Here is a 26,682-nt window from a genome sequence, read left to right on the forward strand (position 1 = left end):
CAGAGTCAGGAGTAAGCTCTAAGCACCGCCATCTGTGCCCCCCCTCACCCCCCAGCCCCCCCAAAAATCCATCAACTCTAAATATCCCAAGATACTGCATGTTCCCAGAAAGGAAGTAGTGTATTTTATTGATTGAGAGATTTTTTTTAAAAATATTTGAACATACCCGAAGTTGCTGATGGGCCCACAAGAATGTCGATCCCTATGCTCGGAATTACTCCACAGAAACTCTTTGGATGGTTGAGAGGATCCTGGAATCAGAAACAGGGGGTGGGCCAAGAGATAACTCGGGACGTGCTGTCCATGTAGGAGCCCCCAGCTTTGATCCTCTAAGCATTGAGAGTTGCCCCCAAACACTCCCAGGTGTAACAAAAAGCCCCTGTCTCCCCAAAATGGAATTCCAAGTGACACAAATTTTTGGTTTCTTTTTTTTTTTTTTTGGTTATTGTTTTTGAGGGGTTTTTTGTTTGCTTGTTTGTCTTTTTACTTTTTGTTTATGTGGGTCACATCTGGTAATATTCTGGGGTAACCCCTGGCTCTGCACTCAGGAATTACTCCTGGTGGTGTTCGGGGGACCACATGGGATGCCAGGGATCGAACCCAGGTCAGGCTCGTGCAAGGCAGTACCCTGCCCGATGTGCTATGGCTCCGGCCCCTTTCGTTCCTCTGGAGAGCGTCGAGCCTGTAGAGCTGTGGTGTAGAAGTGTAGTAAGGGAGCATGTTGAAGATTGAGAGACTCTGGACACTGTCCCAGAAGCAGCTGGGTGGTGCCAGACGGACGCCGTAGTCAGAGCGCACCTTCCCCTTCCCTGGCACATAGGGCATTGGCTGCTACATGTTTCGGATCGATGACTCGGAGGTCGTGGACGCCACCATGCATGGAAACGCCGCGCGCTTCATCAACCACTCCTGTGAGCCCAACTGCTACTCCCGGGTCATCAACATCGACGGGCAGAAGCACATCGTCATCTTCGCCATGCGCAAGATCTACCGCGGGGAGGAGCTCACCTACGACTACAAATTCCCCATCGAGGATGCCAGCAACAAGCTGCCCTGCAACTGCGGCGCCAAGAAATGCCGGAAGTTCCTGAACTGAAGCTGCTGCTCCCCCCGAGTGGCGTCCTCGGGCCCGGAGCCACGCACAGCGACACCGAAGGCCTCTGCCGGGAGCTCCGGGACATTGAGCGGGCACAGTGGAGGGGCCTCCTGCCTGCGCTCCCTCCCGTCCCATACTGACATCAGACACACGGCCATCGTCCCAGAGAGGGAGATGAGGTCCAGAAGCGACCCGGGGCGGCCTCCTCCCGGCGCGCCGCCAATTGTAGGCCGTTAGTAGGTGGGAAGAGGGGTCCTGCCACCTTGCCCAGAGCCTCCAGAGGGCTGGTGACGGCGGGGGAGAAGTGGGCCCCAGCAGCTCTTCTGGGACAGGTTGTTGCTGTCCTCCCATGGGCCCCGCCCCGAGCACTGTACGTGAGGGATCCGGCAAAGCCCCCAGCAGAGGGCCGGCAGGACCCAACCTGCAGCCATCTGTGGAACGAGCAGAAGAGGTCCAGGGGCTCCCCTGGTGTCCTCCCCCCACGAGTTCACTTCTGGTGGGAGACGGGGTTCTTCGCCCCTTTGGTGTCAAAAGCTGTCTTAGGGTTGTGCCAATTCCTTACCAAACATCGAGCCTGTGGGCTTCAAGTGGGAGCGTCAGCCCCAGGAGCCTTCTCTCAGCCACTTCCCTTCCTTGGTCATAGGAGCGGCTTCCCTCTCATTCCTTCTCTTCACCCCCCTTTCTCGTCTTCCCTGTCCTCCATCGCCCTGCTTTCCCATTCTTTCTGGTTGGTAGGGGAGAGGGACTCGCAATCGGGCGTGGCGCCTGCGCCTCCTGGCTGTGCCCTCCACCTGTGCGCAGTCCAGCGGGGAAGTGGCCAGCAGCCACTGACCAGAACCAGACGGAATTTGGAGACATTTCCACACAGCTCCACGGAGCATTTCAAAGAAATCGATGTAGCATGATTTTCTTTTTTTCTTTTTTTTTTCCTTTCTTTTTCTTTCTTTCTTTCTTTCTTTCTTTTTTTTTTTTTTGTAGAAGAGGAAAAAGATTGTTCAAATAGGATTGGAATCATGCGCCAACCAGAGTATCCCCACTAGGATGGAATGTCCCCTGGCCCTGAGTCCTGGACAGGGTAACTCGATCCCCAGCCCACCCCAGTAAGACATAGGAAGACGTGCTTTGTAAGTGGTCGGTGCCCAGTGGAAGGCAGAACACTAATCAGATTTCAAGGCCCGAAACTTGGGGACTCGCCGCCCCGCGTGGAGGAAACCTGCCGCTGTGCCCGGCCCCCGGGCAAAGTCCTTGGATGACACTACTGCCGACCGCTCCGTAGGATGCGGTCACCACAGCATCAAATGTTCCTTCTCTTCCTTCCCGCGAGACAGTATCCTGAACCTGTTAAATTAAGTCATTGGATTTTACTCTGTTCTGTTTACAGTTTACTATTTAAGATTTTATAAATGTAAATATATTTTGTATATTTTTCTATGAGAAGCACTTCATAGGGAGAAGCACTTATGACAAGGCTATTTTTTAAACCGCGGTATTATCCTAATTTAAAAGAAGATCGGTTTTTAATAATTTTTTATTTTCCTAGGATGAAGTTAGAAAAAATATTCAGCTGTACACACAGTCTGGTTTCTCCTGCCCAGCTTCCCCCTGGAAGGTGTAACTTGTTGTTGTTCAGTGTGTCTCTTGTGTGTGCCCTGTTGACATCCACTGTGTCTCCTGGGTTTGCTCCCTGGCAGTGGGTGGGAGGGAAAGGCCTCCCGGCCTCGGCCGCCCTCCTGCCCCGGTGAAGCTCCTCCAAGGCTCGCTAGGATCTTGCCACGCAGTTTCTCCTCTTCTCTCCTCCATCTCCCTCTGCTCCCCTTCCTCCTTCTGAGTTCGCAGCCAAGTTCAATGGCAACGTGACATTGTCCATCACCATCTGCCTCATTGGTCACCTCATGCTCGGTCCCTCAGTCCACCATGTCCTCGTAGCTGCAAAGAGCCCACGGACCCCACCCCCAGCCCCGGCTGGGGGGCAGCCCGTTGAAACTGAAGCACAGTCTGACCACTCACGATCAAGCAGGTTTCTCTCTGCCCCTGGCAGCATCCCTTGCCCCCCCACACACCCCGAGCTCGGCGGTTCATTGGTTCGCTCGGAGCAGGGTCATCCAGGCGAGGGCGGGCCCTGGCTCAGGGGCAGCCCCTTCCTCGGAGGTCAGTGAAGCAATACGACTCGGCCCAGCCCGGCCCGCGCACCCCCCGCCCCCGGCTCTGCCGTGCCTTCCACCCTGCACTCCCTGTTCTGACGTGACCTTAAGAACTCGGGCGGCTTTGCTGGCACACTGTCACTGTTTCCTGTCCTGCAGGGAGCCCAGCACTGTGGCCAGGACGGCAGAGACTTCCTTGTCCTCGTGGAGAAGTGCCAGCAGGGGGCTGGGGCAAGCACTCTACCCAGACCTCACCTCCCTTCCTCCTCGCCCAAGAACAAGACGCGGTGGCCCCAGGGCCCCACTCGTGTCTGGTTCCCTTGATTATTGCACTGTGTGAGGTTTTTTTGTAAATCCTTTTTATTTCTTTCTGTTTTGTTTTGTTTTTTAAGAAAGAACCTTAAGCTGCATTTGTTACTGAGATGATTAATGCACTGACGGGTCCTGAAATCACCTCGAGAAAGACCCAAAGGCCAGTCGGGGGTGGGGGGAAAACTCAGCTAAATAGACCTAGTGGCTGCCCTGCTAGGCCGTGCTGTACTGTGAGCCCCCTCCTCATTCTCCCCAAAACCCAGACCCTCGGGCTGGGAAGGAGCCGCCCGGGCTTCTCCAGCCAGCCGCTGGTGGTTTGCCTTGCCTTCGAGCTCCCCAACCGGCAGCCACAGAAGCGACAACTTGTCCTCGTCTAGCTCAGCCTTGAGTCCATTGCCAAAACTCAGCAACCTGCCAGCAACTCGGGGCCTCGGCCAAGGCAAAAGCCAAAGTGGCATCGCTGTCTCCCAAACACCTCCGACCGAACAGCGTGGACAGTGACCAAGGGACTCTACGCACAAAAGTGCAGACTGAGGAACTGTGGTGGGTCACTCCCCAGAACCCCCCAGGGGGCACCCCCAAATCCTTCAGGAGTCACAGCTGCAGATCTGGTCACTTCTCGGTGAGGGCCAGCTCCCTTAGAGCTTTGCTGCTAGACCTGTTGCGGCTGCATTCCCTGGTGGCCAGTGACAACTGCGTAACCAGAATGGCTGCATGGCGCTGACCCTTTGGCCGGAACTTGGTCCCTTGGCCCCCTCTGTTACCGTCCACCACCTCCAGCCCAGGCCCTCTGGTTTTCAGACCAATCACAACGAAGAGGGAGCCCCAGCAGCTATATTTTCAACCAGACTCCTCTGTTGGGGTTCCGTCTGGCCGCCCTCCCGCTTGCCCCCGTCACCCCCAAGCCCCCCGCCCCCCGGCCAGCGCAGTGAGCACCATGCAGCTCCCTTGATTAAAAAAAAAAAAATACAACAAAACACAAAAATCTTTTAATGAATGTATCTTTCTAAAGGACTGACGTTCAATCAAATATCTGAAAATACTAAGGTCAAAACCTTGTCAGATGTTAACTTTGAAGTTTGATTTGGGATTCTTTTCTAATAGAAATCAAGTTTGGGTTTTTTTGTTTGTTTTTAAGGAAAAGCGGGTCATTGCAAAGGGCTGGGTGTAATTTTACGTTTCATTTTCTTCATTTTAAAGCAATACAAGGTTATCGAGCAGATGGTTTTGTGCCGAATCATGAATACTAGTTAAGTCTCACACTCTGAAAACTTGCAACTTTTTTGTTTTGGTTTTCAAATAAATATAAATATGATATATATAGGAACTAATATAGTATGCACCATGTAACAAAGCCTAGTTCAGTCCATGGCTTTTAATTCTCTTAACACTATAGATAAGGATTGTGTTACAGTTGCTAGTAGTGGCAGGAAAATGTCAGTCTGGCGTGCCTCTGGTCCCAGCCCGGGGGACCGAACCGGAAAGGGAATGGCAAGATGGCACATTCCCAGGACCAGAGAGAAATGCAGAAATGGGGTCACCTGGATTTTTTTCTGCCCGTGAATGTTGCCAGTCAGTACCTGTACTCCTCGTTTCTCTATTTTTGGTTATGAATGTTGGGGTTACCACCTGCATTTAGGGGAAAATTGTGTTCTGTGCTTTCCTGGTATCTTGTTCCGAGGTACTCTAGTTCTGTCTTTCAACCAAGAAAATAGACTTGTGGTGTTTCTTTTATTGAACTTTTACAGTCTCTTTAGTAAATACAGGTAGTTGAATAATTGTTTCAAAAGCTCAACAGATGACAAGCTTCTTTTCTAGAAATAAGACATTTCTTGACAACTTTATCATGTATAACAGATCCTTTCGTTTTTTTTTTTTTTTCCTTGTGTTCTTCCAAGCTTCTGGTTAGAGAAAAAGAGAAAAAAAAAAAGGAAAAAAAATGTGTCTAAAGTCCATCAGTGTTAACTCCCTGTGACAGGGATGAAGGAAAATACTTTAATATTCAAAAATAATAATGCTGAAAGCTCTCTACGAAAGACTGAATGTAAAAGTACAAAGTGTACATAGTTGTAAAAACAAAGGAGTTTTTAAACATGTTTATTTTCTATGCACTTTTTTTTATTTAAGTGATAGTTTAATTAATAAACATGTCCAGTTTATTGCTGCACGTGGCTGAGCTTCCTTTGGCTTCGGCTGGGTGGGAGCGGCAGAGACGGGGGCAGCGGCGGGCCTGGCTGGCCTTACGGTGGCACCCTCAAATTAGCCCCTTCGAGGCCAGGAGGGCGAGGGAAGGTTCTGGACTTCTGCCTCTCCTTCCCACCTTCATATCCATGGGCAGTCATGCAGATACATCTAATAAATAGTTCTCTTCCAGTCTGCACTTAAAAACAGTGAAAGCCTTTCAGGGGTGCCTGGGACACCTCCACCCCACTTCTCTCCTCTACCTTAAGGCCAAAATTGGATTCATTCACTGTTTCTCCTAAGACGGGGTGGTGGCAGGGAGGCAGTTGGGAAATATTTGTGAATGTGCTGCCTGGCCAGGTTCATAACCCCCAGGCCAAAGGGTTGAGTTGTCTTTGGCTGGGGATCAGAACAGCCTCCCGCGCTGGGGGACGGTCCCCAGTCCCTCCCCTCCATCAGCTGACAGCTCAGTCCCCACCCTTCCTTCCTTCTTTCCCGGCCAGCCTTTGGGATTCTGGAGTTGGGCACCATGGGGACTCCGAATGACCAGGCAGTGTTGCAGGCCATCTTCAACCCTAACAGCCCTTTTGGCGACCTTGATGGGCTGGAGCTGGGGGAGGTGGCTGACGGGGAAGTGGATGAAGGTGAGTATCTGGCTTTGGAAAACCGTTCTCCTGGCCGCCCTGGGGAGAAAGGGAAGTGAAGGGGACTTGCAGATTACCTCCTCTTCCACTGGCCCAGGTGATGGTGGACAGTTGCTGGTCCACTAAATGAGCTAGGAAGAGCTCTAGGCCACGGGGTGGAATCCAGCCTTGGTCTCAGGCTTTGGCCTTGGCTCCAAACTGACCGCACCCAAGTTCAGCCATGACCCAAGTTTAACTGTTGGGGAGGGAGTGGGGAAGAGAAATCTCACATCTCTGCAGTCAAGGATTTATCACACCCTAAACCAGGGATGTAGCTTGGTGGTAAGGTACATGCCTCGCACATACAAGGGATACGGGGGAGTGGTGATGTTCGTGACGTGGATATATCATGGTGACCATGCAGGAGGCCAGTGGGACCCAGAAAGCCCTGGCTCAAATCCAGGCCACACTCCTTAGGGGCTGTGTGGCCTTGAGCGAACTACCTCCAGGCCCCACACACTGGGCAATGGGGAGCCAGCCTACACCCCTTTCCCATCTTTTGCAACTTAAAGACTTTGCAAGGTCTCACCCTCCTGACTCCAGTACCCGGGGCCCAGACCCCTCCCCACCTCCTGTGACCTTCACCCAGGCCAGCCAGGGTGGCTCTGATGCGGTCCCAGAACTCTCGGGGACTTTGTTTCCTGCTCCCATGGCACACTTGCCCTCTCCCTCCTGGCACAGATGGAGCATTCCCGCAAGCAGAGCTGGAGCAGTCCAAGGGCCTGGAGCTGCAGGGCGTGACAGCCGCCGAGGCAGGGGACTTCGGGACAGCCCTGGAGAGGTTTAGCCAGGCCATTGGCCTGCTGCCTCAGCGTGCTTCTGCTTACAACAACCGCGCCCAGGCCCGCCGCCTCCAGGGAGATGTGGCAGGTGAGAGGGAGGCAAAGGACCCTCCAAGAAAACAAACAAAATAATGAAGATCCAGGTGACAAGGAGAAAAGTGGAGATAGCTGGGGGGTGCTGTTTCAAAGCATGCCAGTGGAAGAGAGGGGGAAGCTGTACAAAGTAAACGAACTTTCGTGTCGTTGTACCCCATGGGCCGCATGCAAAGCAAGCACCTCTACCCCGACTCCCACCAGCCCCCTTAAACCAGTTTTGAATCTGGGATTCAGCGATCTAGAACACTGTAGATGATAAGGAGGTATCGAATAATCTGCGTGTTACACGCCAGGTTCAGGCATTCGCTGCCAAGCTATGGCATGTTGGCAGAGGGGCAATAGTACAGTCAAGGTAGGTAACAGAGCCCCGGGGTGGGGTACTGGCTCTGCCACTCTTCAGCCTTCATCCGTGCAACGAGTATAAGCCACCGGGGCGGGCGGGATGTAAGCGGGAAGGGGGATCGGAGCCCGACTCGGCGCTGACCCGGCTCCTGTCCCGCAGGCGCCCTCGAGGACCTGGAGCGCGCCCTGGCGCTGAGCGGCGGCCGGGGCCGGACGGCCCGCCAGGGCTTCGTGCAGCGCGGGCTGCTGGCGCGGCTGCAGGGCCGGGACGACGACGCCCGCCGGGACTTCGAGCGCGCGGCGCAGCTGGGCAGCCCGTTCGCGCGGCGCCAGCTGGTGCTGCTGAACCCGTACGCCGCGCTCTGCAACCGCATGCTGGCCGACATGATGGGACAGCTGCGCAGCCCCCGCAACGGGCGCTGACGCCCCCTGAGCAATAAAGCCACCGCTCGCACTGACTCCCACCTCTTCTCTGCGCCAAGCTCGAGGGCCCCGCGGCCCGGGGCGCGGGTCTCGGGCGGCCAGAGGGGCGGGGCGCGGGTGCGGCGCTGGCTCCGATTGGTCCTGTCGGGACTGGAGGGGCGGGGTTATGGCGCGGTGCGGGCCCCGATTGGCCCTGCCTGCTAGCCCCGCCCCGACTGCGGCTCTCCACAGACCTGAGCAGTTGCTCCGCTGCGTCGGGGAGGGAGCCAGGTGAGCCGGCCCGTTGGGAGGCGCGGCGGGGATGTCCGCGGACCCCGCTTGGGGGATCGCCTCCTCTTCCGTCCCGATCCACGGGAGCAATGGGAAGGATGGGAAAGGGGGCGTGGGGAAGGGATAGGAGGGCTATGAGGCCCGGAGAGAGACGGGCTGGGAGAAGGGCGGTCCCGTCGTGGGGGAGGGCGCGTGTCCCCGGGTGCGTGTGCGCGCCTGTGCGCGTGCGCCGCTGCGGGCTATTTCTGTGTATCTGCGGGCGTGTAGTTTGTCCCCGGGGCTCAGCCCTGAGTTCCGCGCCCATGGGTACAGGAACGGCCTGATGCATCGCATTTGGGCCGCTGGCTTTGGCTGTTGTCCTTCGTCCTGCCCGCTGTGGTCAGCTTGCATCCGTGTCCCTGTCCCGGCTGATTTTGTCTGGACAGAGTAAATTCCCCGGAGACACTGGGCCTGCCTGCTCTCACCAGGCGTACGCCGTTTCGCGGAGCCTGGGGCCCAGCCATGGCGCTGCCTCCAGCCCCAGCTGCCCTCCAGCCCCACATCGCGCTGTTCCTGCTGGCCTTTCTGAGCTCAGGTACACCCCTGTCCACCCTGTGGTCAAGTACTTCTGAGGTTCCCCTGGCCTCTTGACTGCACCTTTGGAATGGGTCCCCAAATGCGCCCACAGGCACCAGAGCCAGACTCCCCTCACCCACCTCCCCAATTCCACCAACGCCTGGGGAGAGAACTAGGGGTGTCTGTCTGTTGGCCCTGCCCGGCCCTCACCCCACTCACCTGGTCACAGAGCAGCACTGACCCTCGCAGAAGCACCTGTTGTGTTCCAGGTTGGGGGGAGTTGGCCCCGCAAATTGACGGGCAGACCTGGGCAGAACGGGCACTTCGGGAGAATGAACGTCACGCCTTCACCTGCCGGGTGTCAGGGGGCCCCAGCACCCCCCAGCTGGCCTGGTACCTGGATGGACAGCTGCAGGAGGCCAGCACCTCCAGACTGCTGCGTGTGGGCGGGGAGGCCTTCTCCGGGGGCACCAGCACCTTCACCGTCACTGCCCAGAGGGCCCAGCGTGAGCTCAACTGCTCCCTGTATGACCCGGGCAGTGGGCGGGCCGCCAACGCCTCCGTCGTCCTGCACGTGCAATGTGAGTGCCCAGCCGTGAGCGCCCTGCTGCCACTGGGAAGGGGCCCCAGGGACAGAGCCACACACTTACACACTTTGTACGTACATCCACACTCTGTACCTCCATCCCCACTGCCATTTCTCGAGGTCATTGCTAGCCCCTTTTTCCAAGTGGAGAGACTAAAGCACAGAGGTTAAGTGAGCTCCTGGGAGCGAAGCGAAGCCAGACTCGCGGGCCCTCAGGTCTGTCAGGGCTCAGGAGCTGAGCCTGGCTCTGTACTCGGAGATCACTCCTGGCAGTGCCTAAGGGACCTTAGGGTGGACCCCTGGTGGCATCATGCAGGGCAAGCGCCTAACCCCTATTCTCCCTCTCTGGCCCTTGCCCCCCGCGTTTAGACTGGTCCCTAGGAACTGCCATCTGAGCCATGCCCATCCCTGCACACACAGGCAAGACAAGAGTGGCTCCTGGCTCCCATCGGGTGGGCAGGCCTAGGGGGGTGGCAAGGCACTATGGAGAGGTTACATCAGCCTCTGCTTTGCCCTAGTTAAGCCAGAGATTGCCCAGGTCGGGGCCAAGTACCAGGAAGCTCAGGGCCCCGGCCTTCTGGTGGTCCTCTTTGCCCTGGTGCGTGCCAACCCACCTGCCAATGTCACCTGGATGGACCAAGATGGGCCGGTGACTGTCAACGCCTCCGACTTCCTGGTACTGGATGCGCAGAGCTACCCCTGGCTCACCAACCACTCCGTGCAGCTGCAGCTGCGCAGCCTGGCACACAACCTCTCGGTTGTGGCCACCAACGACGTGGGCGTCACCAGTGCCTCGCTTCCGGCCCCAGGTGAGCGGGCGGGGCCCAGACATGAGCCTTGCTGGCTCTGGCTGCGTCACGTGGCCATGTGTACTCAGCACCTGGTTCATCTCTGGGTTGGGCCACTGCCCGAGGGGAGCCTAACCGGAGGATCCCCCCTGCAGGGCTGCTGGCCGCCCGAGTGGAAGTGCCGCTCTTGGGCATCGTCCTGGCTGGAGGGCTTGCCCTGGGCACCCTGGTGGGCTTCAGCACGTTGGTGGCCTGCCTGGTGTGCAGGAAAGAGAAGAAGACCAAAGGTAGGGGGCAAAGCCAGGGGGTCGGGGATGGGGAGCCGGGGAACAGTGAGGCAGGGGGGCAGAGACTTGTCAGCAGGTGCCCCGGCCTGGCCAGGCACTAGAGCTGGGCAAGGGCAGGGCCAGGGCGCCGTGGGCACGCTGAGGACTCAGCTGGTTTCTCTCTCCCCAGGCCCCTCTCGGCGCCCGTCTCTGATCTCCAGGTAACTCTGGGGCTGGGTGCACAGGCCGAGTAGAGACGAGGCCCGGGGACGTGTGGAGATGGGGGGGGTGCTGCTGGGTTGCCAAGCGCCCCGGTCTCCTGGCCGGGCCCTGTGCCTCTGCAGTGACTCCAACAACCTGAAGCTCAACAACGTGCGCCTGCCTCGGGAGAACATGTCCCTCCCGTCCAACCTGCAGCTCAACGACCTCACGCCCAACTGCAGAGGTAGGCTCAGGCCCCCGGGCTTCTCCCAGGCCCTCCCCCTGGGCACGACTCACCTTCTTACCACCTTGTCACTGGGCAGGGAAACCGACCGAGCGCGTGCCTCCTGGCCCCCAAGGCCGACCTGAACTTCAGGAGCCCGAGCCCGGCGGCCTCCTCACCAGCCGAGGTACCAGTCCTGGTCTGCTGTGCCCCTCTGCCCATCCCCCCAGGCCTGGGCTGGTGCCCAGAGGGAGAGAGGGGCCTCCCAGCTTCCAAGGAGTTAGGTTTCCTGAGACCCCCTGTAAACCCCGCAGGTTTCATCCGCCTCCCCATGCTGGGCTACATCTACCGCGTGTCCAGTGTGAGCAGCGACGAGATCTGGCTCTGAGCGCCCCCGGGTGCCCTCCCAGGCGTCTTCCTGTTGCTGAGGTAAAGAGGCCGTGCCACTGCCACTTCCGCCGGCCCTCTAGGCTGTCAGCGCATTGTGTCAGCGCGTGACCTTCCTCGAGGACCCACCAAGGCACGGGTGCCCACTCTTGCCAGCTCAGGTTGGGGGCCAGCCGTGCCTCTTGCACCTGGCAGGCAGGCTGGCTTGGCACCGTGCTCTCAGCATGGGAAGGGCACAAGGAGGGCCCAGGCCCCACCCCACGCCCACAGCTTTATTTCCTCAGGAAAACCCGCTAGCTGAATGAACCAAGCTGCCCTTAGCACAGGAACCGTTCCGCCCCCAGTTGTTACGGCCAAGCACAAACTGGTCCCTTTGCTGCATACCTCCATGCCGTGCCCCCTCGGTGCCTGCCTCCCTTTGGCTGTCACAGGAGCTTGGCCCTTCTTCCCTGGGCACCAGACCTCCCAGCTGGCCTGGCACCCCCGTGGGCCAGTGCCTGTCTTTGCACAAGCCTGGAGGGAGCAGGGCAGGGGAGAGACCAGGTGCCGTTGGTGGTCAGTATGGAGCCCGGAGTTCCTTTCCTCCTACGTTGGCACTTTAAACAAATCCCCAGGTGAGCGAGGGTCCCTGGGCCCTCTGGGACTCTCGCAAGTGTGGCCTTCCTGTGACACCGAGTGCCTGATGTAAGCGCCCGAGCCCTCAGGTTCATGCCCCCTTGTGTCCCCCCCGGGCTGCCCACTGTCTCACCGGCAGGAAGCCACGCTCCCCGAGCTGCCCCACCCTGCAGGGGACGCACATAAGGGCACATGACTGGGCAGTGCCAGCTTTCGGAGACACGGTGAGCTCCCCTGCCCCCAGGCAACCCCAGAATGCCCCGAGCAGCAACATGGCAGTGACTGCAGGTGAATGTAGCGCCCAGTCCATTCTCTCCCTCCTTGGCATCTTGTCCTGTAGTTTTCCTCGTGATTGCCTAGGACAGTGCTGAGCACGCGGGAAGCTCAATAAACTAGACAGTTCCGTGACTGCCTGTCGTCATTATTGATTTCTTGGTCTGGGGGCTGCACACGACTGTGATGGGAGGGGGAGAGGGGTATCGTTGGGTGCCAGGACCAAACCCAGGCCCCTTCCCTGGGAACATGCCCTCCAACTCCAGACCACTGAGCTAGCTCCCTGGGCCGGCTTTTTTATTTTTGCAGTACTAAGGACTGAACCCAGGGCATCATAGAAGGCAAGAGGCCTATCACGAAGTTACATCCCCAAATAATTTATTTTACATAAAAATGGGGGGATGGTGCTCAGGGATCACTCCTGGTAGTGCTCTGTAGTTCTGAGGTTCAAACTCGGGGTCCTGTATGTACAAGGCTGGCACCCCTGGCATTGAGCTATGTCCCAGGGCTGAGATCTCTCATTTGGGGATTTGGGGCCATATTCAGAGGTGCTCAAGAGTCACTCCTGGTGGTGCTCAGGCGACCATACGTGATGTCCAGAACTGAACCGGGATCGGCCACATGCAAGGCAAGCACCTTAACCTCTGGGCTACCTCTTCACCCCCCAGACCTTTTCTGTGCTCAGGGATCACTCCGGGCAGGGCTCAGGAACGCTGGGTTGGTGCTGATGCCTTACCCCTCTGCAGCAACTTTCTAGCCCCAGAGCATGGAATTTCCAAGCATTACTCATGCCTCCAACATGTGTTTTCTCTTTTCAAGAACTAAGCACCAATTATTTTTGGAGTTCGTCCAAGATGTACTTATGAGGCCCAAGGGTCCCCCCCAGGCATTCCTGGCCAACAGGACCTGAGGATGCGGAGCTGCTGGGCTGCCTGGTGGCAGGTCAGGATAACCTGAGCCCGTCAGCACTGAGGGTCTCTGGGGCTACACCCAGCAGGGCCTGGGGGACCATGTGGTGGAGGCTGGAGCAGGGCCGCTGCAGGCGAGGCATTCGCCGAGACCCGCCCTCCCTCCAGCTCAGCAGCTTCCTTCCCACTGTCCTTCAGCCACCGGGTATTTCATCTTTACCCTCAAAGGCGGCGTACTTGCTGGCTGGTGCCTAAGTGATTGGTCCCTCGGATGGGTGTAGACCTCGACAGGCCAGGCTGTAAAGTGAACAGCAGACTGATAGAAAAAGGACTCCCCTTAGTGGCCAATCTTGAAGATTTGAGGTTTGATTTTATCAAACTGGTTTACTTAAGGGCTGGAGCGATAGCACAGTGGGTAGGGCGTTTGCCTTGTATACCGCTGACCCGGGTTCGATTCCTCCACCCCTCTCGGAGAGCCCGGCAAGCTACCAAGAGTATCTTGCCCGCACTGCAGAGCCTGGCAAGCTACCCGTGCTGTATTTAATATGCCAAAAACAGTAACAAGTCTCACAATGGAGATGTTACTGGTGCCCGCTCGAGCAAATCAATGAGCAACAGGATGACAGTGGTACAGGTTTACTTAAAACTGCTGCCCACTTAATGCCTTTTTGTTTGTTTGGGGGTCACACCTGGCAATGCTCAGGGGTTCCTCCTGGCTCTGCACTCAAGGATCACTCCTGGCGGGGCTCATGGGGTGCCGGGGATCGAACCCAGGTTGGCTGCATGCAGAGCAAACACCCTTCCCGCTGGACCAGCACTCGGGCCCCTGCTTAATGCCTCTGACTAGGCTGAGCTCTGTAGCTCTGCCCCGGACTCGGTCAGCCTCGCCCTTCTCCAACAGCGCAGTAACTGGAAAGATAAGACACTTTATTTGTAAAATCTTTGTCAACTAACCTCAAAAAAGCCAGCAAAGGCTTCCATGGCTATCCCATGGGGAACAGTTTCAGGCCACCCTCCTCACTCGAGCACCCAGGGAGCCCCAAGATTCCCATTCTTCTAACTCAGTCCCCTCGCGGGGAGGGCGTCGCTGCCACGGGAGGGGAAGCAGAGCAGGCAGCTGGGCCAGCGCATGGCCGGTGGCGTCTGGGGGGGTGTGGGCGGCAGGCAGCCGGCAGCCAGCTCTCCTCGGCCAGCACACAGGCTGGCTCTGGCCGAGCGGTCTCAGCTGAAGGTCAGAGTCTCTGCGTCTCCGGTGTGCGAGGTGGAGTTGGACAGTGGCGTGAAGGGTTTCTTGCCCTCGGCGAGAGCTTTAAAATGCTGCGAGGAAGCCAAGAGGGAGCGGGACTCAGCGCCGGGCACCACATCGGAGCTGCCCTCTTTACAGCACGTTCGGCTTCAGTTTTGTTGTTGCTTAGAGGCCACCTGGCAGTGCTCATGGATCCCTCCTGGCAGAGCTCAGGGGACCATATGTGGTGCTGGGGGCTGAGTGCAGGTCAGGAAGGGGGAAGGCAAGTGCCCTCCCCCTGTACTGTCGCTCTGGCCTCAGGCTCCGATCCCACCCCAATTCAACTTCCAAACAATTCCTGCGTGTTGGCTTCGAAAATCAGCTACCAGTCACCCCAAATTCTTCAACTGAACCCCACCTCCTTCTAGGCTGCACCCTATCCCTACCTCCCTCCAGGCTGAACCCCTCCCCACTTTGCTCCAGACAACCCCTCTTTTGCCTCCTTCCAGCCCCTTTCACTAGTCCACTTGTTCTCCCACAGGAACAAGGACCCCCCGAGAGCCTCGGGGGAGCTGCTCTGAGTGGCAGGAGGGTGTCACCCGCGGTGCCACACACCAGCACTAGTCTCACCTGGGAGTTCTTAAATTCCGAGTAGAGGGAGAAGAGCAGGTGCAGGGACTGAATCCGGCTTTTGTAGACGGGGATGTCCAGGATGGCTGAAAGGAGAAACGTTCATGTGCAGAACCAAAGGCCACTTGGTGTGAAGGGCACTTCCATCTCGGAAGCCAGCACCCTCCTAGAGGAGATTTACTCCTGTGCTGGGGCCCCACACCCAGCCTCTGCACACCCCGACCCTGAGCCAAACAGCATGTCCGGCTAAAACCACGCCAGAACTCAGAGCTGCCTTCCCTGGCACACGGGCCCTTGGCCTTGCCCTGGTGCAGTGAGGGGGACGGGAGCGGGCAGGCAGGCGCTTACCACAGATCATGTCGGTGTACTGTGCCAGGCTGCAGTCAATCTCCGCCGTGGGCAGGCTCACCTGACAGGGCACAGGGGGATGCATGTGAAGGGACTGAAGTTTCAGGGATCCCAGCCCCACTCCCAGAAGAAAAAGAGCTGCAAGCATAAAGCCTGAGTGCCTCGGAAATATGCAGGCGGCCACCGAGACACCATGCACTTCAGAGGACAGAGATGGACACCACAAAAGACACCACGAAGGGCTGGAAAGATAGCACAGCAGGTAGGGCGTTTGCCTTGCATGTGGCTGACCTGGGTTCGATTCCCAGCATCCCATATGGTCCCCAGAGCACTGCCAGGGGTAATTCCTGAGTGCAGAGCCAGGAGTAACCCCTGAGCATCACTGGGTGTGACCCAAAAAAAAGCAGAAAAAAAAAAAGACAACAGAAAGAGGCTGGTGGGTGGCACTAATCCAGCACGATGTCTAAGAGGAAGTCAGGACACACAGACACATGCAGGATGAGCATGAGAAGATGGGAAACGTGGACCAATAGGAAAGAGCCGAGAGACATCAATCAACTCTGCCTATAACTGGATGGCAAGTTTCTGACACCAGGCCTGGAAGGAAATGCATTTTGCGGGTGGGGGGCACACCTGGCAGTGCTCAGGGCTTACTCCTGGCTCTGCACTCAGGACCCACTCCTGGAGGGCTCGGGGGTCTATAAGGGATGCTGGGGACTGACCCTGAGTCAGCCAGCACTCTCCCCACTTTTCTAATGCCTCAGGCCCAGAAAATGCACTTGTGATGTCAAAGCCGACAGCCTGCGCTACGCCACTCGGAATGGTCCTAGCAAAGAAGTGCAAGAGTTTTCCTACTCTGTTCGGTAAAAGGGAGTTGGTCCCATCCCTCAGCCACCAAAGCAGGAGGTGTGTGGGTACGGATGCTCGAGAGACCCAAGCAGCAACCATATTACAATAGAGAAACATGAAACCACGCTGTGGTGACCTGAAATCAATGCCATGTTGGATGCCGGCACTCGGCAGTGTTCAGGGTCACTCCTGGTGGGGCTCGGGGGACCATATAGGGGGCTGGGGATTGATCCTGGGGCTGCTGTGTGCAAGGCAAATGCCAGGTTTTTGTTCTTTTTTATATGCTGGTTAAACAAGTATGTTCAGCTGTTAAAAAAGTGAACACTTGGGGCTGGAATGATAGCACAGCGGGTAGGGTGTTTGCCTTGCATGCGGCTGACCCGGGTTCGATTCCCAGCATCCCATATGGTCCCCCAGCGTCACCAGGAGTAATTCCTGAGTGCAGAGCCATGAGAACAGCAAAAAAAAAAAAAAAAAAGAATACTTAATGGTTTGTGGAAATTCCTGACTACATGTTAAACTTCAAATAATTAATTCCTTTATTATTCATTAATAAAGGAAAAGGAGGGGAAACGAGTCTCCGAGCAGGTGCCACACTTTCTCAGCCCCTGCCACCTTTCCACTCACTCACCTTGCCCAACAGCTCTTCAAACTCTGGGGACCATTCTTGCATCAGTGTGTCAATATCAGGCATGGGCCTAAAAGGACAGAGCATACGGCAACAAGAAATCAGCAAAATCTGCAAATGTCATCATTGTGACATCAGCAAAATCTGGGGCAGGGCATTCTAGGAGGATGGCAGCTTAGCAGGCTGTTACACACAGGTTCCAGGAGAACCCAGGCTGGGCAAACCTCATCCTGCGCTGCGGCTTCCTGGGCCAAGCTGAGTGATGAGGCCAGTAAATCAACCTCAGCCGGCAGCTCCCAGATCTCCAACTCATCAACTCTGAGTTGCCTGTGGGTCACCTTCTGGGGCGCAGTGGTGGGGAGGGGAGCCTGGGTCCCAGTGTGGAAATGTGGCCTCTCACCTGGTATAATGCACGGTGGCAGGGGGCTTAGAACGGTGCAGCTCAGAGATGCTCTCGATCCACGTGTCGATGGCCTTGGGATTCTTTTCTGCCTCTTCCAGACTCTTTACTTTCATATGTTGCTAGAAAAACAAGGGCAGAGCCTGGCCGATGACACTGAAATAAATGCGCCCGAGGTTCAGAGGCACTCAGTGGACGCTGCTGTTTCATGCAGGGGGTGGGGGTTGGGGGTGGCTGGTGAAATGGAAACCCGGCAGCAACCAAATCAAGATTATAGGACAGCCTGGTCTAAATTTCTGAAGTCATGTGAGAAGGCAGGACTGACCTGAAATACCACTTCATACCTACTGAGATGCACAAAAATTTAAAATGTTGGCCAGAGAGATCATACAGTGGGCAGGACTACCTCACACGCAGCCAATCTAAGTTCAATCCCCAGTAGCCCCTACAGTTCCCTGAGCACCGGCCAGGAGTGACCCCTGAGAACAGAATCAGGAGTAAGCCCTGAGCACTGCCAGATATGGACCAAAGGTAACAGAAGGGCGGGGGGCTGGTGTGAAACCAGAACCGTCCCTCGGAGAGACAGTAAATGGAAGACACACACGCCAGCGAGACTCTGCCCTGGGCCCTCTCACAGAAGCCGGCCTAGGCTGGGTCTTACCGTGATATTGTGCTGTTTGGAATTCTCCGTCAACCACAGAGAGAGCACTGTGGGGTCCGATTGCTTCGTAGACGGTTCATCTAACACCAACAGGCCGAGGTTGTCGGGCTTCCCATCAGGACGTGGCACCTGGATCAGAGAAGCGGAAGCAAGCAGAGGGGGAAGTGGCAGGGGCATGAAACGGCCATGGTTTCCAGTAAGCTGCAGGGAAGACGTCTGGTGCACCAAGGGCTAGAGCACAGTACAGTGCAGTGTACAGTGGGGAGGGCACTTGCCTTGCACGCCGCTGACCCGGATTCGATCCCCAGCATCCCGTATGATCCCCCAAGCACCACAAGGAGTGATTCCTGTGTGCACTGTCAGGAGTAACTCTTGGACATTGTGGGGTGTGACCCAAACACCCGTGCCCCCACACATACAAAAAAACCCAGAAATCCAGTGCACTGTTATTAACAGAACTAAAGAGCACACTAGTGGACAAGGCTGAAATAAAATACTATGGAGGGAATGGACTGCAGTGATCGTACAGCATGTAGGGTATGTGCTTTACATGCAGCCGTGTAAAGCAGGTTCGATCCCCAGCATCCCATATGGTTCCCGAACAACTCCAAGGAGTAATTCTTGAGTGAAGAGTCAGGAGTAACCCTTAAGCATCATAAGGTGTGACCCAAAAAGCAATAATAGTAATAGTAATAATAATAATATCGAGGGGCTGTAGTGATAGCACAGTGGGTAGGGTGTTTGCCTTGCATGCGGCCGACCCAGGTTCGATTCCCAGCATCCTATATGGTCCCCCGAGCACTGCCAGGAGTAATTCCTGAGTGCATGAGCCAGGAGTAGCCCCTGTGCATCGCCGGGTGTGACCCAAAAAGCAAAAATAAATAAATATAAATATAATAATAATAATAATAATAGGGCTGCAGCGATAACAAAGCGAGTAGGGTGTTTGCCTTGTACGCCGCCGACCTGGATTCGATTCTTCCGCCCCTCTCAGAAAGCCCGGCAAGCTACTGAGAGTATCTTGTCCACATGGCAGAGCCTGGCAAGCTACCCGTGGTCTATTCGATATGCCAAAACAGTAACAACAAGTCTCACAATAGAGACGTTAGTGGTGCTCGCTCAAGCAAATTGATGAGCAATGGGATGAGTGACAGTGACAATAATAATAATAATAATAATAATATCGAGGGGGCTGGAATGATAGCATAGCAGGTGGGCGTTTGCCTTGCACCTAGCCGACCCGTGTTCAATTCCCAGCACCCCTGAGCACCGCCAGGAGTAACTCCTGAGTGCAGAGCCAGGAGTAACCCCTGTGCATCGCCAGGTATGACCCCAAAAAGCAAAAAAATAATAATACATAATATTGAGTGGGGAAAATATGTAATCGATAGCAAAGTTCTCAACCTTTGACCCCGTCCGATCTAGTTCCCTTCCTGTGGCTCCTCTCTCCTGGTGGGCCCCTATTCTCATGGGTTACCCATGCCATTTACGTGGATTTTACCTCTGGCCTCCTTGGGATATCCCAGGGGCCACGAGGGGGACCATACAGCCCCCAGATGAGGAATACTGACATATAGGACCTTTGGTATAAAGCAAAGGTCGTGGATAACAACAGGGCAAATAAATGACAAAATGTTAGTATCGTAATAATAACTGATAACCGAGTATTCTCAATGAGCAGTCTGGATGAGAGCACAAAGGCTCCAATGGAATGAGTAATTTTCTTTCCTTTCTTTTTTTTTTAATTGAGTCACTGTGAGATACAGTTACAAAGCTTTCATGTTTGAGTTTCAATCATACAATGATCAAACACCCATCCCTCCACCAGTGCACATTCTCCACCACCCATTCTCCAGTATACCACCCCTCCTCTTTCCCACCCTCCCCCTACCTCCTCTATGGCAGATAATTTCCCTCTTACTGTCTGTCCACTTTGGGGTATTGTAGTTTGCAACAGAGATCCTGAGAGGCCATCATGTTTGGTCCTTTACCTCCTTTCAGCACACATCTCCCATCCCGAGTGATCCCTCCAACCATCATTGACTTAGTAATCCCTTCTCTATTCCAGCTGCCTTCTCCCCAGCTCTTGAGACAGGCTTCCAACTACGGGGCAATATTCCTGGCCCTGTGTCTACTGTCATTGAGTGTCAGTTCTCATGTTTTTTCATATTCCACAAATGAGTGTAGTCCTTCTATGTCTATCCCTCTCTTTCTGACTCAAAGTGAGTAATTTTCAAGGCGGCAGGGCTGACCGAGCCAATGAGGAGGTTACGAGAGTAAGAGAGAGGCCAGAGAGACAGTTCAGCACTTGGCTTTAGGCGGCTCTCACCGTACCTTTAAGAAGGCATCGATGTCCCCAACAGCTGGGATGAAGTCAGGAATGAAGGGTTTCAGTTTGTGGTCCAGGCCGATCAACTGAGGCGTGTACCTAGGGGAGACGGTCAGAGAAACTCGCTCTACTACTCAAGCAGAGAGATCGGAGGCAAAGAACGGTTTCAGGTGAATGAAGGAAAAGGGGGCAGTGGGGTGGCAGCCGATGGTGGGCGTCTTCGTACTCACCGGCTGATATACTGGAAGAGCTCCTTGATCTCGGCAGAAACTGGCAAGTGCTCATAATCCGCAGGGTTATAGGCCCTGGAGAGAGCAAGACAAGGGTCCAGTGGGCAGAGAAGAGCTGGTGGGGCTGAGCCTGTGGGTTACTCTGATCACAAGGCCGGAGGCTCTGAAACCAAGCCCCGTCCTCCCCCTGGTGGTCACCAAGGCAAATTTGAATTGCTTTTATTTTTTGCTTTTTGGGACACACCAGGTGACGTGCCAGGGTATGGCTTTGCGCTCAGGAATTACTCCTGACGGTGCTTGGGGGACCATATGGGATGCTGGGAATTGAACCCGGGTGGGCCGTGTGCAAGGCAAACGCCCTACCCGCTGTGCTACAGCTCCAGGCCCCAGCAAATTTGAAATTGTTTATGCAGGGCCAGACAGCGAGCTTCCCAGCTAGAACACAAGTTTTACACCAGGAACTCTGCGTTCCGTTCCTAGTATCCACGGCCCCCTGAATACCTGTGGGAATGGCCCCTGAGCCCTGAGGGACAGCTGCCCCCAGCGCAGCCAGGTGGAGCCCCAAACCAAGCACAAACTGGTCGTAATTATTTCTTTGTTTTTTGTTTTGTTTTGGATTCATAACCAGATGGTGCACAGGGCCTGCTCCTGGCTCTGCAATCCAGGAATCACTCCTGGCTGCCTCTGGGAACCATATGGGGTGCCGGGGATTGAACCCAGGTCAGCTGTGTGCAAAGCAAGCACCCTGCTCGCATGCTGTCGTATCACTTGGGCTCTTGATCCTAATCATTTCTTAATATATATGACAAGAAAAAAAAGTTGCAAGAATCCAAGATACCATGTTTTTATGTTTTATAACATAGAAGAAATTGTTTTCCTTTAACAGTAGGGAAAAAGCTGGAAAAGGGGGCCGGAGCAATAGCACAGCAGGGAGGGCGTTTGCCTTGCACACGGCTGACTCAGCTTTGATCCCCAGCATCCCATATGGTCCCCCAGCACCGCCAGGAGTAATCCCTGAGTGAAGAGCCAGGAGTAACCCCTGAGCATCGCTGGATGTGACCCAAAAAAAAAAAAAAGCTGGAAAAGGATCTTAGCTTTGCAGGGAGCAGCGAGGCCGGGTGCCACTCAGGCTCCACCTTATCATCCTCGGGAGGTTGTGTGGTGCCAGGGATCAAACCCTGGCCTGTCGGCAGGACCCTACACCTGCTGTCTTCCTGGAGGTCAGAGCAATAATATAGCATGGAGGGCATCTGCCTTGCACGCAGCTGACCCTGGTTTGATCCCTGGCATCCCATATGGTCCCCTGAGCACCACCAGGAGTGATTCCTGAATGCAGAGCCAGGAATAAGCCCTGAGCACTGCCCGGTGTGGCCCAAAAAACAAACAACAAAAAGTCTTCCCAGGCCAAGAATGTGACTCAACTGGTAACATGCCAAGGGCAGGAGCCCCGTCCCACAATGGGCAGAGGGGCAACAGACAGTGAAAAGGCAGTGAGTCGGGGGGCGGGGGAGAGCAGAGAGTTTGGGGAGAGCGTTGCCTTGCACAGTCAACCTGGGCTTAATCCTCAGCACCCCATATGACCCCCCGACCCCCGCCAGGACTGAGCCCTAAGCACCATTGGCTGTGGCCCGCAAATAACAAAAACAAATGAAAACTCGTTACAACAGGCCTCCAAAACTCCAGACAGGGGCAATGCAGAGATCGAGCATCTCACTTCTGCTTTCAGAATACCGTCCTCCTCCTAAATCGGGGTTTTTGCCTCACCCTTCCAGAGGGGCGCCATGCTCCTCCTCCTCCTCGTCATCATCATCGGAGTCCGTTTCCGATGTGCCATCATCGTCATCTTCATCATCATCGTCATCATTTTCACTTGAGCGCCGGTGAGGCGTCAGCTGTGAGGTCTTCTTTTTCTCCTGCAACAGTGCGGGGGCACAGGGCGGTCTGGGAGAGAGAAACGCACCAAGCCCACTCCTGTGCTCTCCCCAGAGCTGCCCCCTGCCTTCCACCATCAGTTCCCGCAAAGAGAAGCACCTGGACAACTTGTGGCTTCTGTAACCTGCAAACTGGGGAGCCCCACCTTCTGCAGCATATTCTACTTCTCTGTCTGCTTGAGGCCTGGCTGTGCACTTCTCTGATAAATAGCAATTTTACTGATGGCTTAGAAATCCTGAGAAATGGGGCTGGAGCGATAGCACAGTGGGTGGGCGGTTGCCTTGCACACGGCTGACCTGGGTTCAATCTCCAGCATCCCATCTGGTCCCTCAAGCACTGTCAGGAGTAATTCCTGAGTGCAGAACCAGGAGTAACCCTTGTGTATCGCTGGGTGTGACCCCAAAAGCAAAAAAAAAAAAAAAAAAAAAATCCTAAGAAATCTGAATAAACTATCCAGTCAGCTCTAAAACCTAGGGAGACTGTTGACAAAGAAAATGGCAACTCTCATGAGAGTTATTTGGGGAAGAAACAGAGGAAGAAGAAGGGGGGGAAACACAAACTTTAGGGGATCTCTCTAATATCTCAGGGAGAAAAAGCGAAACTTTAGTTGACAAGACTGCTCAGAGGAAGATGCTCATAACTATCAAAAGGAGAAAATTCACAATGAACCCAGGGTCTGAATGGCCCCATGTCCCAGAGTCTCTGGGCTTTCTCGTCTCTGCATTGCTACTCCTCCTGTATAGATAAATGGAGCCCTGGATTCCTCCCTGGCCTGTGAATGAAATACAGTATTTACCAAACACAGCAGAAGAAAAGATTCTGTATTCTTTGTATCAGAACCCACCTTTCTGGGATTCTGGCTCTCTCTGTACCATCCTACCCCCTTTAATACACAAGGGGTTGGGGGTTGGCAGAGGCAAGTAGAATGCGCCCCCTGTCTTTGTGCCTTGGTGCCTATAGCATGCCCTCACCTTAGGGCCTGCAGAACAAACCAGTTGACCCGTTTAAAAGTAGTTTGGAAGGTCACAGCAACAGTACAGGGGTAAGGTGCTTGTCTTGCACATGCTTGACGTGGGTTGAATCCCTGGCACCACATATGGTCCCCCCAAGCACTGCCAGGAGTGATCACTGAGCACAGAGCCAGGAGTAAGCCCTGAGCACTGCCAGATGTGGACCCCAAACCAAACTAAATCAAAACAACAAAATAAATAATGAAAGTAGGTTAGGAGGGTTTGTTTTCCCTAAATCATATGACTTCTATTGAGATGAAGCGGTGGTTTTTCTTTTTTTTTCTTTTTCTTTTTTTTTTTTTTGCTTTTTGGGTCACACCCAGCAATGCTCAGGGGTTACTCCTGGCTTTGCACTCAGGAATTGCTCCTGGCAGTACTTGGGGGACCATATGGGATGCCGGGGATCGAACCCAAGTCGACCGCGTGCTCGACCGCGTGCAAGGCAAACGGCCTACCCACTGTGCTATCACTCCGGCCCCCGCGGTGGTTTTTCTTTCTAGTTTTGTTTTGTTTGGGACTGTGCTCAGAGCTTAATCCTGGCTCACTCAGTGCTCAGGGTTCACTCCTTAAGGGACTCAGAAGACGCTATGGGGTGCTGGGGACTGAACCCAGGCCGTATACCTGCTGGAGGTGAGGAGTCAGGAAACATTTACTGCTAATCCATGTGAATGCAGACTGACCCCCAAACACTCAAAAGCCAGATTTCCCCAGCAGCGGGTGATATGCAAACACACACACCTTGTTATTTTCCTCTGCAAACTCATCATTGTTGTTATCAGCCATAGTCTTGTCGGTAAGATGGGCAGGATGAGGAATTCCTTCAAAGAAAAGTTTCTTTTTTAGGTTATTATCAAAATGACTTTCAGGGACAAATTCTTTTCAGTCCTATAGTATTGTCCGCTCTAATCATCTGAGGGAACAAGTTTTATAAGGACATTTTAAAGGAGACTAAATTCTAATCATGGCTCCTTGTCAATTCAGGATTTAATACTGAGACAGGAGAGATCATTTAGCGAGTAAGGTGCTTGCCTTGCACAAGACTGACCGGGGTTTGATTCCTGGCACTCCCACCAGGATTGATCCCTGAGCACAGAGCCAGGAATAAATCCTGAGCATTGCCAGGTGTGGCCCCACCCCAATAAAAAAAAAATAGACGGGGCTGGAGCAATAGCACAGCGGGTAGGGCGTTTGCCTTGCCAGCAGCCGACCCGGGTTCAATTTCCAGCACCCCATATGGTCCTCCGAGCACCACCAGGAGTGATTCCTGAGTACAGAGCCAGGAGTTACACCTGAGCATCGCCGGGTGTGACCCAAAAAAAAAAAAAAAAAAAAGAAAGAAAGAAAGAAACAATAGCAAGTGAAGTTCTGATTAAAACAAGAACTTCTTGGGGCCGGAGCGATAGCACAGCGGGTAGGGCGTTTGCCTTGCACGCGGCCAACCCGGGTTCGATCCCCGGCATCCCATATGGTCCTCCAAGCACTGCCAGGAGTAATTCCTGAGTGCAAAGCCAGGAGTAACCCCTGAGCATCGCTGGGTGTGACCCAAAAAGCAAAAAAAAAAAAAAGCAAAAAAAAAAAACAAAAAACAAGAACTTCTTGGAGCCTATCACAAATCACTCTTTGTTCTGAGAATCTTCTCTCCTTCCCTCTCTTACCTTTGTGTCTTGGGGTTGGAGTATAAGTACTTGCAACCTCTTCAGAGTCATTAATCTCTAGACGCTCATCATATGTCTGGTTTTCAACAACCTTGGTCTAAGAAACAGGAGACATGATTATATGCAGCACTGCGGGCTGTGACTTGTGCCAGCTTTGGTTCCTCCTCCAGATCCAAGACACCGGAAACCTCCAAACCCCGTTTAAACTTCCCTTAATGCTTCTTGGCTGCAGGGCAAGTGGTTCTTTAAGTCACTGTGCTGCAGCCCTGATTTAGGAACCGTTGACAGGCTGGCTGGGGAACCAGGGGGTCGTGGAGGGAAACGACAGCAAACTTCTGCTGCAGTAGCTCCCCCAAACTGGAAGACACAGCTTTGGGGAAAAGAACTTTTCCCAAGGCTGTTGGGGTTTCTTAAGGGAAGCTGCAGAGGCTCCAGAAAGGCTGTCTCTGGGGCTCCTAGGGGGAAAGAGGATGTCTCAAAAAGGTGAATTCCAGTTCCTAGATCCCATCCAGGGAGCGCATCCCCCTCATGCTGCAACCCCGGCATGCAGTTGGTGATGGCATGAAGGAAAGGGGCAAAGGTACAACTGTCACAAGATGGGAAGGCTGGGGGGAGAAAGGGGGGGGTGCTCTTTCCGCTAGGGCGAGTTCGAATTACCTGAAGCCCCTCTGGATCCGTCTCCTCTATATGGAAAGAACCCCAGCGAAGGCTGGGGTCTCACTCCAATCTGAGACCAGGCCACTTCGGGGCTTCTACTTCGAGTAACCCAGTCGGTGCTCGGTCGCTAGGCAATAAACTAATAAATAAATAATCGCGAGACTTTGACTTTTACTCTCGTGAGATCTCCTCCCGGCTTCGTGTCTCAGGCAGCAAGGGTCCAGGAAGGCTCGGGAGCGCGCGGAAGGAGCCTCTCTAGGCGATCGAGTCGCCCGGTTGTCTATGGTTTAGGGAACCGGGTCTGTGGCGACAACTAGCGGCTGCGGGTGGCAAAGCCCGGCTGATGAATCTAGTTCTTGGATTTCTCCTCCAATCTGGAAATCACACTTGAGGACTTAGGACCCTTGGGTATGCGATTTCGCCTCAATGATTCTGATTAGAACTGAGTCCAGAAGGGGCCGGATCGATATTACAGCGGTAGGGAGCTTGCCTTGCACGCTGCCGACCTGGGTTTTATTGATCCCCAGCATCCCATATGGCCAGGAGTGAATCCTTAGAGCTAGGAGTAGGCCCTTAGCATCGCCAGGTGTATATGCCCCGCCAAAACACAAAAAATTGTGTTCCTTCTATTCCTAGCACCTCCTTATCCTAGCCTGGGGCAGGAGGAATGGATGGGGGAAGTGAATTGAAGCGCATAATTTACATTCCCAGCACTGTTTAGTTCCCTAAGCACTTCCGGGATCGACCCTTTACACCCCTGAGTATATCTCTGGCTGGCAGTAGCCCCAAAGCACCACCAGAAAAAACATTTTTTTTTCCTTTCTGGGTCAAACCCGGCGATGCCCAGGGGGTTACTCCTGGCTTTGCACTCAGGAATCACTCCTGGCAGTGCTCAGGGGACCAGATGGGATGCTGGGAATTGAACCAGGTTGGCCGTGTAAAAGGCAAATGCCTACCCGCTGTGCTATTGCTCCAGCCCCAAAATTTCTTTCTTTTTTTT

The 26,682-nt window shown here is 54.6% G+C and overlaps 4 protein-coding genes across 9 annotated transcripts in view; 3 read left to right on the forward strand and 1 right to left on the reverse strand.

Moving 5' to 3' along the window:
- KMT2A (lysine methyltransferase 2A) overlaps positions 1-5,716 on the forward strand; it is a 79,536-nt gene extending 73,820 nt beyond the window's left edge. For all 5 annotated transcript variants that reach the window (XM_055133244.1, XM_055133240.1, XM_055133243.1 and 2 more), the window contains one exon: positions 821-5,716. In XM_055133244.1, coding sequence (XP_054989219.1) covers positions 821-1,096 — 276 coding nt within the window. In that variant the 3' untranslated portion in view covers positions 1,097-5,716. The remainder of the gene's footprint in view (positions 1-820) is intronic.
- Positions 5,717-6,240: 524 nt separating this feature from the next.
- Positions 6,241-8,091, forward strand: TTC36 (tetratricopeptide repeat domain 36). The gene is made up of 3 exons (XM_004604725.2): positions 6,241-6,374; positions 7,095-7,283; positions 7,794-8,091. The coding sequence occupies exons 1-3, from the start codon at positions 6,260-6,262 to the stop codon at positions 8,054-8,056; spliced, it is 567 nt and encodes a 188-aa protein (XP_004604782.2). The 5' UTR covers positions 6,241-6,259; the 3' UTR covers positions 8,057-8,091.
- Positions 8,092-8,495: 404 nt separating this feature from the next.
- TMEM25 (transmembrane protein 25) lies at positions 8,496-12,348 on the forward strand. Its single transcript, XM_004604726.2, has 8 exons — positions 8,496-8,900; positions 9,151-9,462; positions 9,986-10,276; positions 10,411-10,542; positions 10,712-10,742; positions 10,866-10,966; positions 11,046-11,132; positions 11,260-12,348. Exons 1-8 carry the CDS (start codon positions 8,828-8,830, stop codon positions 11,331-11,333), a joined length of 1,101 nt encoding a protein of 366 aa, XP_004604783.2. The 5' UTR covers positions 8,496-8,827; the 3' UTR covers positions 11,334-12,348.
- A 1,686-nt stretch (positions 12,349-14,034) lies between these two features.
- IFT46 (intraflagellar transport 46) lies at positions 14,035-25,911 on the reverse strand. 2 transcript variants are annotated; one of them, XM_055133747.1, is made up of 12 exons: positions 25,683-25,911; positions 25,026-25,122; positions 24,109-24,188; positions 22,193-22,341; positions 20,429-20,503; positions 20,204-20,297; positions 17,870-17,998; positions 17,209-17,330; positions 16,812-16,878; positions 15,332-15,392; positions 14,984-15,069; positions 14,035-14,445 (listed from the first exon to the last, which is right to left on the reverse strand). In XM_055133747.1, exons 3-12 carry the CDS (start codon positions 24,151-24,153, stop codon positions 14,350-14,352), a joined length of 924 nt encoding a protein of 307 aa, XP_054989722.1. In that variant the 5' UTR covers positions 24,154-24,188; positions 25,026-25,122; positions 25,683-25,911; the 3' UTR covers positions 14,035-14,349. The 2 variants fall into 2 exon arrangements, with proteins under 2 accessions (XP_054989722.1, XP_054989721.1); XM_055133746.1 differs by having other exon boundaries at positions 22,193-22,369.
- Between the last annotated feature and the right edge of the window lie 771 nt (positions 25,912-26,682).

The sequence above is a fragment of the Sorex araneus genome, chromosome 3 (genome assembly GCF_027595985.1).
Source record: "Sorex araneus isolate mSorAra2 chromosome 3, mSorAra2.pri, whole genome shotgun sequence".
NCBI lineage: Eukaryota > Metazoa > Chordata > Mammalia > Eulipotyphla > Soricidae > Sorex > Sorex araneus.